This window comes from Prionailurus bengalensis, chromosome D1 (genome assembly GCF_016509475.1).
Source record: "Prionailurus bengalensis isolate Pbe53 chromosome D1, Fcat_Pben_1.1_paternal_pri, whole genome shotgun sequence".
In the NCBI taxonomy this organism is placed as follows: Eukaryota; Metazoa; Chordata; class Mammalia; order Carnivora; family Felidae; genus Prionailurus; species Prionailurus bengalensis.
The window spans coordinates 101410496-101428717 of NC_057346.1; the positions used below are offsets into that span (position 1 = coordinate 101410496).

Below are 18222 nucleotides of genomic sequence, written 5' to 3' on the forward strand. Positions count from 1 at the left end.
GATTTTCTCACAGTTTAAGGGGAGAGGCAGGTAAGAAAGTAAAGAAAGTCATGTAATTCTTTGCTTCTACTGTTGACCCTTGAACAAGATGGGAGTGAGAGGCACCAACCTCCATGCAGTCAAAAACCTACATATACCTCTTGACTTCCCAGAACTTAACTATTAATAGCCTAGTGTTGACTGGAAGCCTTCCTGGTAACATACACAGTCGATTAGCATGTATTTTGTATGTTGCCTGGTTTATGCTTGTATATATGTATGTGTGTGTTTTGCATTAAATATTGTATTCTTTCCATAAAGTAAGCTAGAGAAAAGAATTATTAAGACAAGTTGTAAGACAGATAAAGTACTTTTACAGTACTATATTATATTTATTGGAAAAAATAGCACATAAGTGGGCTTGCACAGTTCGAACCGTTGTTCAAAGGTCAACTGTATTTTTACTAAGCTCAAATTCAGGCAAAGAGAGTGGCTTATGAAGTCAGCTGCCTATGATAATACTGATTTTATTATCTGAAATAGAGCAAAGTCTAGTCTGTTTTTTATGTTCCTGTTTTAACCTTGGTTTTGATGATTCTAGCCACACAAAGTTTTTACTCACTGTGTAATTGTTACATAAGTCAATACTCACTTTTTAAATGTAACAGTGGAAGGAAGTCTACTATTTTCAGCAACACTCTTAAGAGACCCATTGAGCCTCTGAACTTGTCTTTTCTTCTCTTATGTATTTCAGATTCTGGAACTTATTTTCTGGATAAACTTTTATATTTTGTCCACAGGAATCAAGAAAACCAGAGTAGTAGAGTCACCTTCATTCTGTTGGGCTTCTCAGAATATCCAGAACTCCAGATGCCACTTTTCCTGGTATTCCTGACCATCTACATAGTCACTGTTCTTGGGAATCTGGGTATGATCATGATCATCAAGATCAATCCCAAACTCCACACCCCCATGTACTTTTTTCTCAGCCATTTATCTTTGGTTGATTTCTGTTACTCTACAGTAGTCACACCCAAACTATTAGAAAACTTGGTTGTGGAAGACAGAACCATCTCCTTCACAGGCTGCATCATGCAATTCTTCTTTGTGTGCATATTCGTGGTGACAGAAACCTTCATGTTGGCCGTGATGGCATATGACCGATTTGCGGCAGTTTGTAACCCTCTTCTGTACACAGTAGTCATGTCTCAGAAGCTTTGTTCCTTGTTGGTGGGAGCATCATATTCTTGGAGTATAGCCTGCTCCTTAACATACACATACTTTTTGTTGACTTTATCCTTTTGTGGAACTAGCTTCATAAACAACTTTGTCTGTGAGCATGCTGCCATTGTCTCTGTGTCCTGCTCTGATCCTTACATTAGTCAGAGGGTCATTTTAGTCTCTGCCACATTCAACGAAATAAGCAGCCTGGTGATCATTCTTCCCTCCTATGTTTCCATTTTTATCACTGTCATGAAGATGCCTTCCACTGGGGGGCGCCACAAGGCCTTCTCCACGTGTGCTTCTCACCTGACTGCTGTTACAATTTTCCATGGGACCATACTGTTTCTGTATTGTGTTCCCAACTCTAAAAGTTCATGGCTCATGGTCAAAGTAGCTTCTGTCTTTTACACTGTGGTCATTCCCATGCTGAACCCACTGATCTACAGCCTCAGGAACAAAGATGTGAAAGAGGCAGTCAAGACGTTAATGTTAAATTATTCTTTGATAAAATGTAAAGCCAGAAATATGAATTAGTCCTTTTTTTAGAGTACTGGTAAGACTTATCCAATAGAAAATCAGTCCATAAGGGTATGATACACTTGTAATTGACAGTCCATAATCTGTTCACTCTAATGTTTAGTGAAATAACTTTAAAATTACATATGATGTTAGGGATAAAAGATTAAACCAAGTGTTTGATTCATAAATTGAAATACAAAAGTGTCTGTGTCAGTATACATGATCATGTAATTGCTCAGACAAATTTCAGTTCAGTTTAAGTCATGAAGTGTGGGGTTTTTGAGATGGTCTGAAGAGTTATGGTTTATTACAAGGTAGTTTACTTCTTAATGTAAAAATAGTACCTTAAAAGCTGTTCAACATAGGAGCTCGGGGGTGGCTCCGTCGGTGAAGCATCTGACTCTTGATTTCAGTTCAGGTCATGATCTCATGGTTCCTGGGATCGAGGCCCATGTCGGGCTCTTTGCTGACATCATGGAACCTGCTTGGGATTCTCTCTCTCTCCCTCTCTCTCTCTCTGCCCCTCCCTTGCTCATGCTCTTTCTCTCTCTCTATCTCAAGTTAAATAAATAAACATTTAAAAAGCTTTTCAACATAAAACTCTAAGGTTCCAAAAACAAAAATTATATTTAATTCCACAAGAATCATCTTGGTACTGGAAGATTCACTGAAAAATAAAAATAAATAAAAGTATATCTCCCTTAAAAGGTCCAGAATACAATGTAAATTATAACTGGCAGTACGAACAAATATAAAATATTTTCTATGTCTGTAGTAGCACAAGAAAACAATATACATTTTGGAGATACATGCCCATCACTGTAGTTTTTCTCTTTGTGTCAATGTAGTTGTACTTTTTTTCATTTATTCAAAATTTTATTGTAATAGTACTAGGTACATTTTAGGTTGTAAGAAATAATTTAGAGAGATCCCAGGTAGTTTTTACTGATTTTCCCCTATGATCATATAATACAACAATCAGGATATTAATAATGACACAATGTACAGATCTTACTCAGGCATCAATTATTTATTGATGAAAAACAATCATAAATTCCAGAAGGATGCAACAATAGCAGTCCTTTAGAACCAGTGAGTTGACGAAAGTAACTCGGCTGATAGCAGCTGGGTCACTTGAGCATCAATACTGAGCTAACCAGATCAGCTAACCTCAATCTACAGGCCTGTAGGTAGGTCATCTCTATTGGACTATTCGGTTAATGGTCTACGTTGTAAGCTGAGTCACAATAAAGTATGCATAAAGCAAAGGTATATTATAAGTGCCTGTTTGGGTCTCACCTGTTAACATGTTAGGAGTTAAAGCAAATCACATGGCTAAGCCCAAGGCCAAGGGGTGAGAAAGGTATCTACATCTTGTGGAACTGTTAAGTTATAAGTCAACAGGGTATATATAGGGAGAAGTAAGGAATCTGGCTCAAAATCTACTGAAGATTGACCAAAACATTTGCCTCATTGAACATATTCTTTGATAATGCCAGATAACTTTATGGCAGATAACAGATAACCCATGACTGTGGTAGGTTTCATCCAAGTTTTCTAATAATTGACTGGTTATTGTATTCCTTTAAGCAAATGCCTGGGATTAAATATAATAACTCATGTTTTCTTTGTTGTCTTAATCATGATTAAAGTTTATAAGCAAAGACTAGAGAGACATTCATGTGTGGTTGCTCTAATTCAACCACTTAAACATTACTTGTTTCTCTCCATTATTTAGAGTCTTATTCTCATATGGAAATTAAATGCTCTTTACCATAATGCTTTATGTGGAATCAGGTATCTTGTGTAAATTAGGGATATATACAAATATATAACAAAATTATAATCACTCATTGTTTATCATAGCAATAACAAAGGATTTACTTTAATTTTTAATTGTTTGTCAACCAAGGGCCCTAAGTAAATGTTCCATCAGGTTCTTTCACTGTGTGCATGCCTCTGCGTGTGTGTGATCTTTTAAGAACACAAAAATAAGTTAGGAAGCTTGAGCGTGTTATCATGGAATATTTGGTATATTCAGTAAGGTTTCTAAGGTTAAAAACTAGAATATATAATTTTTAAATATTAATTTTGAAGTTATGTAACTTGGGGTTTGGTACTTTAATTAGTTTTGTGTTTCTCAGTGGAAAACAAAATAAAAACAAGAAAAAGTGAAGAGCTGAAAAATCCTTTTAGAACATGATATTCTTTTATGTTGGTAACTGCTCTTACATATGCAGCTTATTTCCACAAATGTAATGTAAAGTGATTTTCAAAAAGCCTCACGTTTTACGTTCAGCCTGAAAGTAGACTTTCTAACAGTGAAGCTAAACACATTAGACAATATATTTGTTCACTAGTGGTTGTGTTATGTGATGGCTATGGGCTATTTTTTTTTCTACCCATGGATTTATATGCTACTCTTCCTTTAAAATTTTAGATGTAGTAGGCATAAATGTGACTTTCTTTCTGCCCAAGGCCTGTGACGTAACAGGTCCATATTGAACACAATTTTCTTTCTTTCCTAATATGTGGCCTAGAAAATATTCCTAGAGGTACAGGAATAACATAGGTGGACTTAAAATATTAGCACTATGACCTTTCTGGCTGAACTAAAGAATACAGCTGGCTTTATAGCCAAGATGATGATTAACTAACATATTCTAGCCCCCAGCTGAAGGCAAGCATGTTCAGCATATAAGAAACAATAAGCCTTAATAGTTGAATGTAAAATATATATATATGTGTATATATATACATACATACATATACATATGTATATACATATATACATAGTATAATATTAAGTGTGTTTCTATATAAATTCATGTAGGAACAGATAAGCAAAATTAAGAGACTAAAAAAGCATATCATAGCAGCTATAAGTATGCTGGAGTCAGTGGGATAGATAGGACTATAATTTTTCATGATTTTAATAAGTATAACCTCTATGTAGAGGCACATTATTTTTTAAGATGTAAAGATCAGCATGCCAATGATTTAAAAGAAATTATAGTCTGAGCTGAGGAAGAGGAAGTTCCCTCTAATTACTTTGTTTGTAGCTCATTATAGCACACACTGTCAGGATTCCCTGAGGTCTGTGCCCCCAAGGTTAGGTACTTAGAATAAAACAAACACCATCATGGAGTATAGTTTCCAGGTCTGTCTACTTCTGAAGGACATCTCTATGTTCCCTCCAAAATTTCTTGACAATTGCAAAAGTGGCATTTCTTGGGATCTTTATTGAATAAAATTTTGCAAGAAACATCAACTCTGATCAAAGAACTGAAACATTTAAACAAAACTTTCAGTTTTGAGACAGAAAGTATAGGCAGCTTATTAATACTAGCAAGGAAGTCTTCAATAAAAATGCATCAGGAAAATCTGGCTTTTGGTGAGTTGATTCAACCTAGGATTATCTTTTCATTCTGATGTGAGGGACATTGGAACCCAGCACGTTGTTGGCCGGAGCCACCTATGTGAGCTGAGTAACAGCAATTTCGACTTGGTTTGTGTGTATATTCAACTGGCTGCATTCTACTTGCATTATTCCCAGAACCGTTGTCCTGAGCTGGAAAGTTCGTCTCCAATTGCTAACCACATTGTGTGGTTTGACAAGAAATGTTAAATGCAAGTCTTCTCCTAAAGAAGTGATACTCTTCAGGGAAAAAGCTAAGGTGCACATGCAAACATGCACATACACACACATGCCCATAAATGTAGCAAACGTGCCAGGCACTACACATACATTGTGGTAATAGACGTGGAAAGAACATAGAAGAAGAGAAAAGGCATTTCTGTTAACCAGCAGTTTTTTTGGAGGGGCTATGTGGTACTTCAGGAAATGGTGGCACAACGTACAACAAGGGTAGAGGTGCCATTTCAGAGGGATGAATGGTGGAAGATTAAGAGTTACAAATGCTTGTTTTTGTACAATAAGGATTTAAGGCCCCACTGTGAATGAAGCACTATGGTCATGGCAGACGATGTGGTTATATAGTGCCTGGAGATATTAAAGACATCTGGGCAGAAGTTTCGATTTGATTCACTTAGTATAAAATGCTCTCAAAAATGCTTACACCATTGCATTCCAGGCTAAGTGTGAGTCAACAAAAGTTAATCTCATAGACTGGACTCCAGTTGGAAATCTTATATACAGGTGAGAGGATAGTTGGTGATAGTAAAAATGAAGAGGGAGGTACACTTAGACTATTTCTCTCTTTTCACCTTTCCCTGATTGCCTTTCCCACAGTCACACATACGACAGGCAGAAGAGACAGAAAGAACCAGGCAGGGTTAGGAAAGCAAAGGAAAATGAAGATTCTGTGTTGCTGGATTAGAAATGGATACGATTGTGAATCCAAGACTCAGTGAAACATCTCAAATTAAAGAGTCCAGGAGATACAATTCTTTTTAAAATAGCTTTCTGAATATGCACCGCAAGAATGTTTAAAAACTTGGAACTTGTACTATTTTCATAGAGATTAATGGCAGTAGAAAATTAACATGGAAGGAAGCCGATATCTGTGGAGATCTTAACCAAGTGTAGGATTTCTTGGATATTTTAAGGTCATACGTCATTTAATATGTTCACGCTCAACATTAAATGAGCTAGCATGGTGCTACCACCCACATTTTGTATATGAGAGTATTGAGGCTCATATGATTAAAGAATTTGTTAAAGTTGCTTATGTAATATACAACATAGGCTGAAACTGAACTAACATCTGTTTCCTAAATTCACTTTCACTATAAAATAACATGATGTAAGGCTGTCTTTTCTCCACCCACTCAAATTAGCCCCTTCTCTGAATGGGGCTAATTTTCAAAAAAGTTGATAGTAGAATTTTATAAGAAAAGTTTCTGATATGAAAAGGTAAGTGAGATATTTTATTTTCCTTTTTCTGCACTGTGAACAAAGATATAGCTTCTTTATTCAATCCCAATCATACTCCCAGTACCAAGCTAAGTTAGTTAAAAACAATACCCTACTTAGTTTGACAAACTTATCACCACAACATTACCTTAACAATTATTGCCTTTATGCATTTTTTTTTGTACCTGTAGAATTGGTGAACTAATAAATCTACAATGGGAGCATGTTCCTCACAAGGGGTGTGGAATGGGCGAGGAAGTCTCACATTCATTATGAGTAACCTGGAACTCTTAACTCTTGAACTCCTTAAGACTTCCTGGCATTCTTTCCTGACCTTGAACTCCTCTAGGTCGTTAAGGCATCCTGGAATTCTCTCACTTAAAGTTTATGTGGGACACGTATTGAACACAACATGTGCACTCTTGAGAAGTGGCGGTGAAAGCATATTTACCAACAATTTAACAAATAGCCCAAGTAGTAATGAGAATGGAGTGGGCACTGGTGATTGGTGATATGAATGGAACCTGAAGACCTTATGGGTGGACAGAGTGGCTCGAGTAAAGGCAAGAAGTAGTGAGATTAGCAGCAATTCAGTTAGATTAAAAGGCCACGCCAGGGGTGAAGAGAGAAGTAAGGAGTCAACAGTGCATGAAATTTAGTAATAAATGCACAATCCTCAACTTTGTACAAATGTTTCAAGTACACATGTCTGAGATTTGTTGCTTACTGTAAATCCTGGACAAAGCTTGGCAGGGCAGTAAATTGACCTAACACAGTTCAAATATTTGAGTACAAATACCCAGGCTCTATCTATCTATCTATCTATCTATCATCTATCTATCTATATCTATATCTATCTATCTATCTATCTATCTATATATTTAAAAACTTGGAACTCATACATATACATACATATATATACACACATACACATATGTATACATATATAGCAAGTGCAAGCAGATTGCAGAGTTCATTGCCTTTTGGCACTCCATGATATCTCTGAAAAGATTAGTTTAGTTCTTAGTGTCAATATCAGCTCAAAGGGGTCCCTGCTATACCTAGAATATTGACTAGTTTGTCCAAAATATTTAGAAACCCATGTGAGGAAGAAAATGGAAAAACAAAGCACAAACAATAAACCAACACTAACATTGTTTACCTAGAGAAGAAACGAGAAGGGATCTACCTTAATGTCTTCAAACATTTGAAAGTCTCTTTATAGAGAGGATTAGCTTCAAATCCTGTGAACTCCAGAGAGAGAGAAAGATCCATTTGGACTTTGAAAGCACTAGAAAATACGATAGGAGAATACTACTTAGGATAAACATAGAATTGAGTATGATGGTTACTGCTTTGATAGTTTCACTGACGAGTTTGAAGAGAGATCATTAGGTGTGAGGACAGGAGCTTTAATGTAAGGAAAGGGCAGTGGAAGTGTTACTAAAGAAGTCTGAACACAAGACATGAAAATACTCAGAAATTCTTTGCCTTTCAACTGTACTAAGTCTTGTCTTGGTTTAGAGTCCTCACAAAGATCACTTATTCTTTAGGAGGTAGAATATGACTAACAATTTAGGGAGTCTTTCACTTGAACTAGACCAAGCTCTACAACTAAACCATGATGTATTGGGTTTATCTAGCCTTCTGGCAATAATAGCAGATTGTATCTCAGAATTCTTAACTTGCATGAATGTGACCCAATAAAAGCAATCTAAGTTCCCGAATTTAGAGAGGACTTTTGTTTAAATCAATACACGTAACTAAATATATGAAGTTCACAACAGGTAGACCCAATCTTCTATGTGATGGAGAATGTGACTGCATAGCTAATTCTCTGTTCCTGGATTAGTGGTAGATTTAACAATATGCTGTTGTGTGTTATAGACAAATAAAGTTGTGCGGGTTCACAGATGTGTCCAAGATGGCAGGATCATGTTCATTATGTCTCCACACCCACTTCTAGAATCCGTTCTTTAGGATTTGACCTTGTGGAATTGGTAATATTTAAACTCCTGCTGTTTTACAGAAACCAAATGTTTATATTTCTTAATCTAACACATTTTTTTTATTCTTCATTGACCACTACAGATAGACTTGCCACATTAGAACAAAGTTTTTGGTTGTTGTTGTAAGTGATATTTCTTTCTCAGTACCGTATTGTGTGTGTGTGTGTGTGTGTGTGTGTGTGTTATAATCACTGATAAATAAGCATATTTTTTCCATTTTAATACAATAAGCACTACAAACTGTATAACCAACAGAAGAGGGTTGATGTGAAATTTTCAAGACTATATGCAAAATACTCCCTTAGAAAACAGTTATAAATCATTGAGTAGTTTAGGCCTTCAAAATGACCACATGGTGGGTATGTAATTGACAGAATATAGTCATCCATGGAATTTTTGACCAGACCACTTAAAGAAACTCTTAAGTCCTTGATAATGGGCTATATCTAGAATAGGGAAATACTCAATATATAAATACAAAAATTGTGAAGGTCTGATGATACATTTTCCCCCAAAGATATTTACAGTTATGTTTTTCTTTATGTATTAAAAGTGTTTAATTTTCCCAACTTGGCTTCTGACATGATCATATGAGTACTATGATGTGCTCAGAGGTTTGTTTGTTTGTTTGTTTGTTTTTTAATTTTGCTATATGTCTCCTTTGTGCTCATATAATTATATTTTATCCTGGGATATTCAACGTTGTAAGAATCATATACATCTACAGGTTATTTATATAACTTAATACTATTGATTAGTCCCATTTTTTTTCTTATTTTCCAGATGAGGAAACTAGAGTACTGAAGGATACAGCTAATTGCACATAATTGAAAAGTCAAGTAAGACTCCAAAGTGAAACAGAGCACTCATGTGTACGCACTGACCCCATTGCCTTCACTGGCTTGCATTGACCTGTCCTGACTTCCTTTTACTCTTCCTTCTCAAGTTCCGCTGCTCAATTCTCTTTTCTTCTCCTTTATTTATTTTTTAAAATCAAGAACCATGGCACTGGATGAGGGAAATCAGAGCTCTGTGACTATATTTATCCTCCTGGGTTTCTCGGAGTACCCACACCTCCAGGCACCCCTCTTCCTCATGTTCTTGACCATCTACACAGTCACTCTGGTGGGAAACCTGGGCATCATTGTGGTTGTAAGGATCAACCCCAAACTCCACACACCCATGTACTTTTTCCTCAGTCATCTATCCTTTTTGGATATTTGTTATTCCAGTGTATTTACACCAAAACTTCTAGAGATCTTGGTCATGGAAGACAGAAGTATCTCCTTCAAAGCATGCATGGTGCAATTTTTTTTTGTTTGTGCGTTTGTGATTACAGAAATGTTCATGTTAGCGGTTATGGCCTATGACCGGTTTGTGGCTGTTTGCAACCCCCTGCTCTACACAGTGGCTATGTCTCGGAAACTCTGTGCCCTCTTGGTAGCTGGAACCTATGTATGGGGTGGAATATGTTCCCTGACACTCACATACTCTCTTTTGGAACTATCCTTCTGTGGTCCCAACATTATACATCACTTTGGCTGTGAGTATTCTGCCATCCTTTCTTTATCCTGCTCTGACCCCTCCTTTAGTCAGAGGATGTGTTTAGTCATTTCTACATTCAATGAGGCTTGTAGCCTCCTGATTATCCTCGCCTCCTATATTTTTATAGTTGTCACCATAGTCAAGATGCCATCTACTGGAGGACTCCAGAAAGCCTTCTCTACCTGTGCCTCCCACCTGACCACCATCACCATCTTCCATGGGATCATCCTTCTTCTCTACTGTGTGCCCAACTCCAAAAGCTCGTGGCTCCTGGTCAAAGTGGCCACTGTGTTTTTTACTGTCATGATCCCCATGTTGAACCCTCTTATTTACAGTCTTAGGAACAAAGATGTGAAAGACACAGCCAGAAAGTTAATTCATACCAAACTGCTTTCTCACTCAATGTAATTTGGATTCTTTTTTTTTTTCTTTTTTCTTTTAGAGACGAAGAGAGTTGTGGAAAGGGGCAGAGGGAGACAGAGAGAGAATCTTAAGTAAGTTCCATGCTTAGCATGGAGTCTGAAGTGGGACTTGATCCCATAACCCTGGGATCATGACCTAAGCCAAAACCAAGAGTTGGACACTCAACTGAGTGAGCCATCCAAGCGCCCTTAATTTTGATTTTTTATACACATACATATACACAATTACTTTTAAATACTTTTTATATGTTGCACTAAAGGTTACTAATTTTTCTTCAAATAACTGGAGAAAATGTATTCAGATAATTAGTTCATTCATATACATCTGTGACATTAAATCTCACTGTGCTTTAAAAAATTGCTTACAGGTTAAAAGAAAAGAAAGAATGAAAATTCTTCTCAAGTTCCAATCCCAGAGGGTAGTGTGCTAAATAATGGTCCTCCAAAGAGGTTTTCATCCTAACTCTCAGAACCTGCAAAGATGTTGCCCTTCCCTGCTCCCTTTGTTCCTTCTCACCTTATTCTTCCCTTCTCATCCTTCCTCTTGAATCATGAAATATGACAAACACATAGAGAAGTAATTCTGAATAATTATCCCATGTGTTACTTTCTGTAGGAAAGTAAAGGCAGAGCATTATCAGCATTTTTCAAAATTTCCATAAGCACTTTCTCATCACTGCCTCTCCAGCACCTCTAGGAGCAAACTCCTTTGTGGAATTTGTGGTCTTCAAAGCTGCTTTTTAGTTTAGCTACAACTCCTAAGAATAAGTCTGAGAGTATAAGTGCTAGCTTTCCCTCCTTTTGAAATTCACATAGATGAAATCTTAGAGTATATATTCCATTATGTCTGGCTGCTTTGGCTCAACATTTGTTTTAAGTGAATGTTTCAATTTATTAGCTGTAACCGTAGTTCATTTTTTCTTGTTGAAGAATGTCCCATAAAATAAATATGCCATCATTGGTGTATCTATACTATTAATGGACTTTAGTTATTTCCTCTTCTTGGCTTTTATGGAAACATTGCCAGGAATGTTCTTGCACAGGCATTTGCACATAAGCAAGCACTTACTCTGTGGGATGTGCCTATGTGTGAAAGTTCTGGATCACAGACAGCTGGTTTCTCCTCTTTTACTAGATACAATCAAACAATTTTCCAAAGTCAGTGTACTAATTTACATTCCTCCTATATCACGTGTGGTTCTAATTATTGCACATTCTTGCCAACATTTAATATGGTCACACTAGACATGTTAATATCTTCAAAGTTCATAGGTGAGTATTGGTATGTCATTTTGGTTATAATTTAAATTCCTCATAGTTTCAATGTGGTTGAATTTCTTTTAATAGGGTTATTAGTAGCCCTTTGGTTCTTTTTTCTTTGTGAGATGCCTATTTCGTTTTTTTGTCCATTTTCCTATTAGGTTGTATTTTATTATAAATATGTAGTTCATTATGCATTTTAAATAAAAGTCCTTTTTTTTTTGGTAAAATTGCCATGACTATTTTCTCCTAAACTGTGGCTCTCTATCCACTCTCTCGACGATGTATTGAGGGACACAGATTTCCTTATGTTTAATGAAACAGGGTTTATCAAACTGTGCTTCCAAGGTCCTATTCAAGATATATTTATTTCCTCTAAAATAATGAAGATATTCCCATATTTTATGGGTTAAGTTGTCCTAAATTTAGTACATTATTATGTCTTTTATATTATATTCTATTTACTCTTGGATTGTAGACTTTAATTTTCCTTTTACACTGACTTTTCAATGTATTTCTAAGATAAAACTGGAATTAAATTTTGGTGTGATATGAGAATCAGCTGATTTTGTATTTTAACTTGTGGATGCATATTTTCCCAGAAATATTTATTGAAAACCACTCCATTAGCACTGATCTATAGTGCCAGGTTTTTCATAAAGTAAATGTCCCTATATGTACAGTATATAAATTTTCTACATGCTTCTCTGTTTTATAGCTAAAACCATCCATAACTAATAAAGCGATTCCTGAAAATTTAGTTTTTTTTCTTACAGGTTAAATGATATTTATTTATTTATTTATTTATTATTTATTTATTTAAGAGAGAGTCTCAGGGGAGAGAGGGAGAGGGAGAGAAGGAGAGAATCTTAAGCAGGCTCTACACTCACCACAGAGCCCAATGCAGGACTAGATCCTGGGATAGTGACCTGAGCTGAAATCAAGAGGCAAACACTCAAGCAACTGAGACACCCAGGCTTCCCTAAAATCTCACTCTCTATAGGTTTTTTGTATATTCCTCCTGCTTCCAGATTAACAAAGTTATCTGCTTCATTTGTCTGTGTTTTTGTGTGTATTTTGGGTTTTTGTGAGTGGATGTGGAATTTCATTAAGCTATTTTTTCTTCATCTGAGTTCCTTTAATATTTTCATATGGTAACTTACATTTTTTGAATTTTCTAATATCAACTCAAGTGATCTTTTCCAGAGAACATGAATTTAAAAGTTATAGAATAGAATATTTTTTTCTATTAGCGGATCAGTTTGTGTCAATATTTTATCTGTAATTTAAAATTCTGTGTTCATAATTGCTCTGCAATTTTCTTTTATTGCATTGTCCTTGTCAGTTTTGTACATCAAAGTTGTATTGGCCTCTCTAGATGAAATGGTAAGAATTTCTCCTTATTCAATTCAGTGAAAAATGTTCCTTAATAGAATTCACTGAAAAATAAGAGAATTTTTAACTGCATAGTAAAGTTTTTAATTACTAGTGCACTTTTTAAAATAGTGGTAAGAAAATTATAATCTCAATTGCTTCTTGAGTCAGTTTCATTGTTTTCTTTTTCCTTTTTCTAAGTTTTTAATTTAAATTCAAGCTGGTTAACATACAGTGTAGAACTGACTTCAGGAGAAGAATGTAGTGATTCATCACTTATATATAACATCCAGTGCTCATCCCGACAGGTGCCCATAAGATACCTAGGAATAAACCTAACCAAATAGGTAGAACATCTGTACCCTGAAAACTCTAGAAAGTTTATCAAAAAAATTGAAGAAGACACAAAGAAATGGAAAGACATTCCACGCTCATGAATAGGAGGAACAAATATTGTTAAGATGTTGATACCACTACCCAAAATAATCTACACATTCAATGCAATCCCTAGCTAAATAACACCAGCATTCTTCACAGAGCTAGAACAAATAATCCTAAAATTTGTATGAAACCAGAAAATATCCCAAATAGCAAAGTAATGTTGAGAAAGAAAACCAAAGCTGGAGGCCTCTCAATTTCAGACTTTAGGATGTATTGCAAAGCTGTAATCATCATGACAGTATGGTACTGGCACAAAATCAGACACATAGATCAATGGAACAGAATAGAAGACCCAGAAATGGACCCACAAATGTATGGCCAACTAATCTTTGACAAAGCAGGAAAGAATATCCAATGGAAAAAAGACAGTCTCTTCAGCAAGTGGTGCTGGGAAAACTGGACAGCAACATGCAGAGGAATGAACCTGGACCGCTTTCTTACACCATATATTGTTTTCTTTTTCTTGGAGCTCACCCACTCATCATTGCCAAGTTTTCAAAGTTGGTGGCACAACTTTTTTCATAAAAGTTTTTTATAAAGTTGAAATGGTCTATAGTTATGCTCAGTTTTCATTACTGACATTAGTTATTAATGCCTTCTCTCCCTGTCTCTCTCTTTTGCTTGTTTAGATGTATGAGAGTTTAATATTATCAGGTTTCTCCAATTTTAGATTTGTTGATTGCTTCTATTTTATATTTGCTATTTATTAAATTCTTCTGTCTTTGCCTTTTAATTCTTTTTTCTTTCTTCAGATGCTTTCCTGCTGAAAATACCTGTGACTCCTCTGAAGGCTCTTTTTCTCCTGTTTCCGGGAGTGCCCTCAATCCATACATAGGCCAGTGTGAAAGTGCCAAACAGTGAACATCTACAGGAATAGCTTTCAACCAGTGGTAGTATATGGTAGTGAGAACATAAAGATCCCATCTTCTTCATTCCTTGAGGGGGAACAAGTCTAAATTAGGTTTTACACAGTCTTCTAGGGGCCCTTATTGTGACTGACACCCAATTATCCACACAAATAACCTGTTCATTTTTGGGTTGTCTCTCTTCCTTACTTAGTTACTGGTGCTTCCTAAGATCATCTTCCAAACAAACTACTTGCATCCAAAACTTGTTTCAAGGTCTGCTACTGAGGAAATCAACCTTGGATAGAATGGAAAAAATCTTCGGAACATCTGTAAGAGATATATGTAATAACTGTATAGAAAGAGCTCCTACTTACAGTAAAGTACAAAAACCCCAATAAACATTTGCAAACAATCTCATAAACACACATTAAAAATAAATTAAAACAAATAGCAAGAATATGGATTAAATAAAACTTTCATAAATGCTGAGTATGATTGCAAAGTTGAACAAAGGTTTTTTGAAAACTCTTTGGAAGTAGGAACCCATAATTCCAGTCCCCAGTATTAACCAACAGAAATGCATATATATTTGCACCAAAGACAGGGACAAGAATGTTCACAACCACACTATTTCCAATTGCCCCAAAGTGAAAATGATTTATATATCCCTAAAAAAATAATTTTTGGTTGCGTTTATTCAATTGGATACTGTATAGAAATGAAAAACAAAAAACTACTGATATTCAGTACAACGTTATGGAATTTCACAGTCATGATGTTAAGTAAGAAGAATGCAAACATCAGAGTGTATAAATCATATTATTTTATTAACATAAAATTCATGAATAGTCAAATTAGTTTACAGTAATGTGTCAGTATAGTTGCTGCTCTTTTGGGCTACTCACTGGGAAGGCATAGCAGTTGCTTCTAAGTGATATTTTGATAATAACTGATATCATGATCTTGTTGGTAGGTGTGCAAGGTTTTTTTAATTAAACAATTCATTGAGTTGAACTCTTAATTTTTCACGTCATTGGATTTAAGTTCTGAGTAGGGAAAGGGTTAACAGTGGGCAAGGATAGATAAGGGATCCTTGGGGAAGCTGTCTGCAGCTGCAGCTGGGTTTGGTGAAAAAAAAAAGATATCTTTCCATGTGCAACAACGTGGTTGGAACTAGAGTGTATTATGCTAAGGGAAATAAGTCAGGCAGAGAAAGACAAATATCATATGATTTCACTCACATGTGGAATTTAAGAAACACAACAGGTGAACATAGGGGAAAGGAGGTAAAATTAAGATAAAAACAGAGAGGGAGGCAATACATAAGAGACTCTTAAATACAGAGAACAAAGTGGAGGCTGCTGGTGGAGAGGTGGGTGGGAAGATGGGCTAAATGGGTAACAGGCATTAAGGAGGACACTTGTTGGGATGAGCATTGGGTGTTCTGTGTAAGTGATGAATCACTAGGTTCTACTCCTGAAACCAATACTACACTGTATGTTAGCTAACTTGAATTTAAATAAATAAATTTATTGAAAATCAATCAATCAATCAATAAAGGATAAATGCATTCTAGACCTGCCAGGTGCTAAGCACCATGAATGGAGTCTCACAAACTGTTCCTGATAAGGTCCCAATAAAAAGTCAGAGAAGATTCCTTGGCGACAACCCAGTAGGGACCCTCTCACTCTTGAGAGCTTTGTACTTTCACTCCATAAACTCTATCGTTTTGTCACTATCCACTTCCACAAGATTCATTCCTTGACTCCATGAGACAGAGACCAGTGTCTCTCCTACCCACCTGTAACAGTTCTACTTCAATAAAAATGTTCTCAAAGAACTTGGGGAAAAAAATGTAGACTGGCAATGTTGTAGCTGAATTCTCCAGACATAGATGTCGCGACGGAATTTGGCATGCAATTTTCATGGGATACATAGCTATAGAAGGAAAGGGAAGGAGGCGGAATGGAATTCAGGGACAACTTAGATTGTGATACAGCCACCAAAGTCCTGCCTATCCTATGGGGAGTTTTGGCACACATATTATATATCAAAGTCGATCCACTGGGTCAGGTCCCCTACCCATGCATAATCTGTCATGTGGGCATGATGACTCTGTAGAGCTGAAGTCAATCTTGGAATTCACAGCTGGGAGAACATATCTTTCCTTGAAGAGGGATCTATCTGTACTGTGCATCTTTGTCCCACCATAGCAAAGTGTGGGGAGTCAAGGACTCTCACATTGCTGGTGAGCATGAAAACTGGTAGAGAGCAATTTGGTAATAGCTATCCTAAGAAAATATACACAGCAGTACTGCTTCTGAGAATTTATACTAGAGATACTTTGAAAAACAAAGTAGAGGTATACATTCGGATATTTTTAAAGTATTATTTAGAACAGCAAAAGACTAGAAAACCTGAAATGCCCATTAATATGTGTTTGGCTTATAAGTGATAGTATTTTTTTAATGTTTATTTTCCAGAGAAAGAGTGCAAACGGAGGAGGGGCAGACAGAAAGGGGGACAGAGGATCTGAAGCGGGCTCTGAGCTGACAGAAGCAAGCCCCTTGCTGGGCTCAAACTCACGAACCATGAGATTATGACCTCAGCTAAAGTCAGAAGCTCAACCGACTGAGCCACCCAGGCACCCCGCTAAAATAAGTTCTTTTTCTCTAAACTCTACCTCAAATAATTTTTTTTGCATTTCTTTTTTTATTCTTTTTTTAATTAATTAATTTTTTTTAAATTTACATCCAAGTTAGTTAGCATAATGCAACAGTGATTTCAGGAGTAGATTCCTTAATGCCCCTTACCCATTTAGCCCATCTCCCCTCCCACAAGCCTTCCAGTAACCCTCTGTTCTCTATAGTTAAAAGTCTGTTATGCTTTGTCTGCCTCCCTGTTTTTATATTATTTTTGCTTCCCTTCCCTTATGTTCATCTGTTTTGTATCTTAAATTTCTCATATGAGTGAAGTCATATGATATTTATCTTTCTCTGACTGACTAATTTCATTTTGCATCAAACCCTCTAGTTCCATCCACATAGTTACAAATGGCAAGATTTGATTCTTTTTGATTGTCACATAATACTCCATTGTCTATACATACCACATCTTCTTTATCCATCGATAGTGTTTTTTTTAAAAAAAGAACATACCATGTAGTCATTCAAAATGTTAGCTCATTTTTATATATACCTACATCGCCAAAATAAAATGTTCCAGAAAAACTGAGCAAGAACCACACAGTAGTCCTAATTCAGCATCATTTATGTTAGGAGTGCATATACGTTTCTCTGTACATATGAACATATAAATGCACTGCAGTTTCTTGATGATTCAAAACAAACAAATAAACAAACAGAAACAGGTAGCACTGTTTACCTCAGGTAGAAAAACTAATGGGTTGACAGGCAGAAGCATGTGGGAGATTTTTTTTAAACTTATCTTTGGAATCACATTAAGAAAATGCATTATCTAAAGGAAGACCATTTCATGTAATTTATCATAAATATCTTTAATGCAGAAATTGATGATTAAAAAAACGTTGGCATGGTCTCTCAATTTTATAATCACCAAGGTATCTGCTTCTATCTTTCTCTTTTTGTAGATTAATTGATAGATGCCTATATACAGAGATATGAATACCCATATATACAGATAACATACAGATACAAATATATATTAATATATTTGTATTTAGTTCATTTCAATATTTACATATT

General features: G+C 35.9%; 1 protein-coding gene and 1 pseudogene across 1 annotated transcript; both read left to right on the forward strand.

Moving 5' to 3' along the window:
- The first annotated feature begins 777 nt into the window (after positions 1-777).
- LOC122482747 lies at positions 778-1718 on the forward strand (annotated as a pseudogene).
- Positions 1719-9609: 7891 nt separating this feature from the next.
- On the forward strand, positions 9610-10560 carry LOC122482748 (olfactory receptor 5D18-like). The gene has a single exon (XM_043579047.1). The coding sequence runs from the start codon at positions 9610-9612 to the stop codon at positions 10558-10560; it is 951 nt and encodes a 316-aa protein (XP_043434982.1).
- The last annotated feature ends 7662 nt before the right edge of the window (positions 10561-18222 follow it).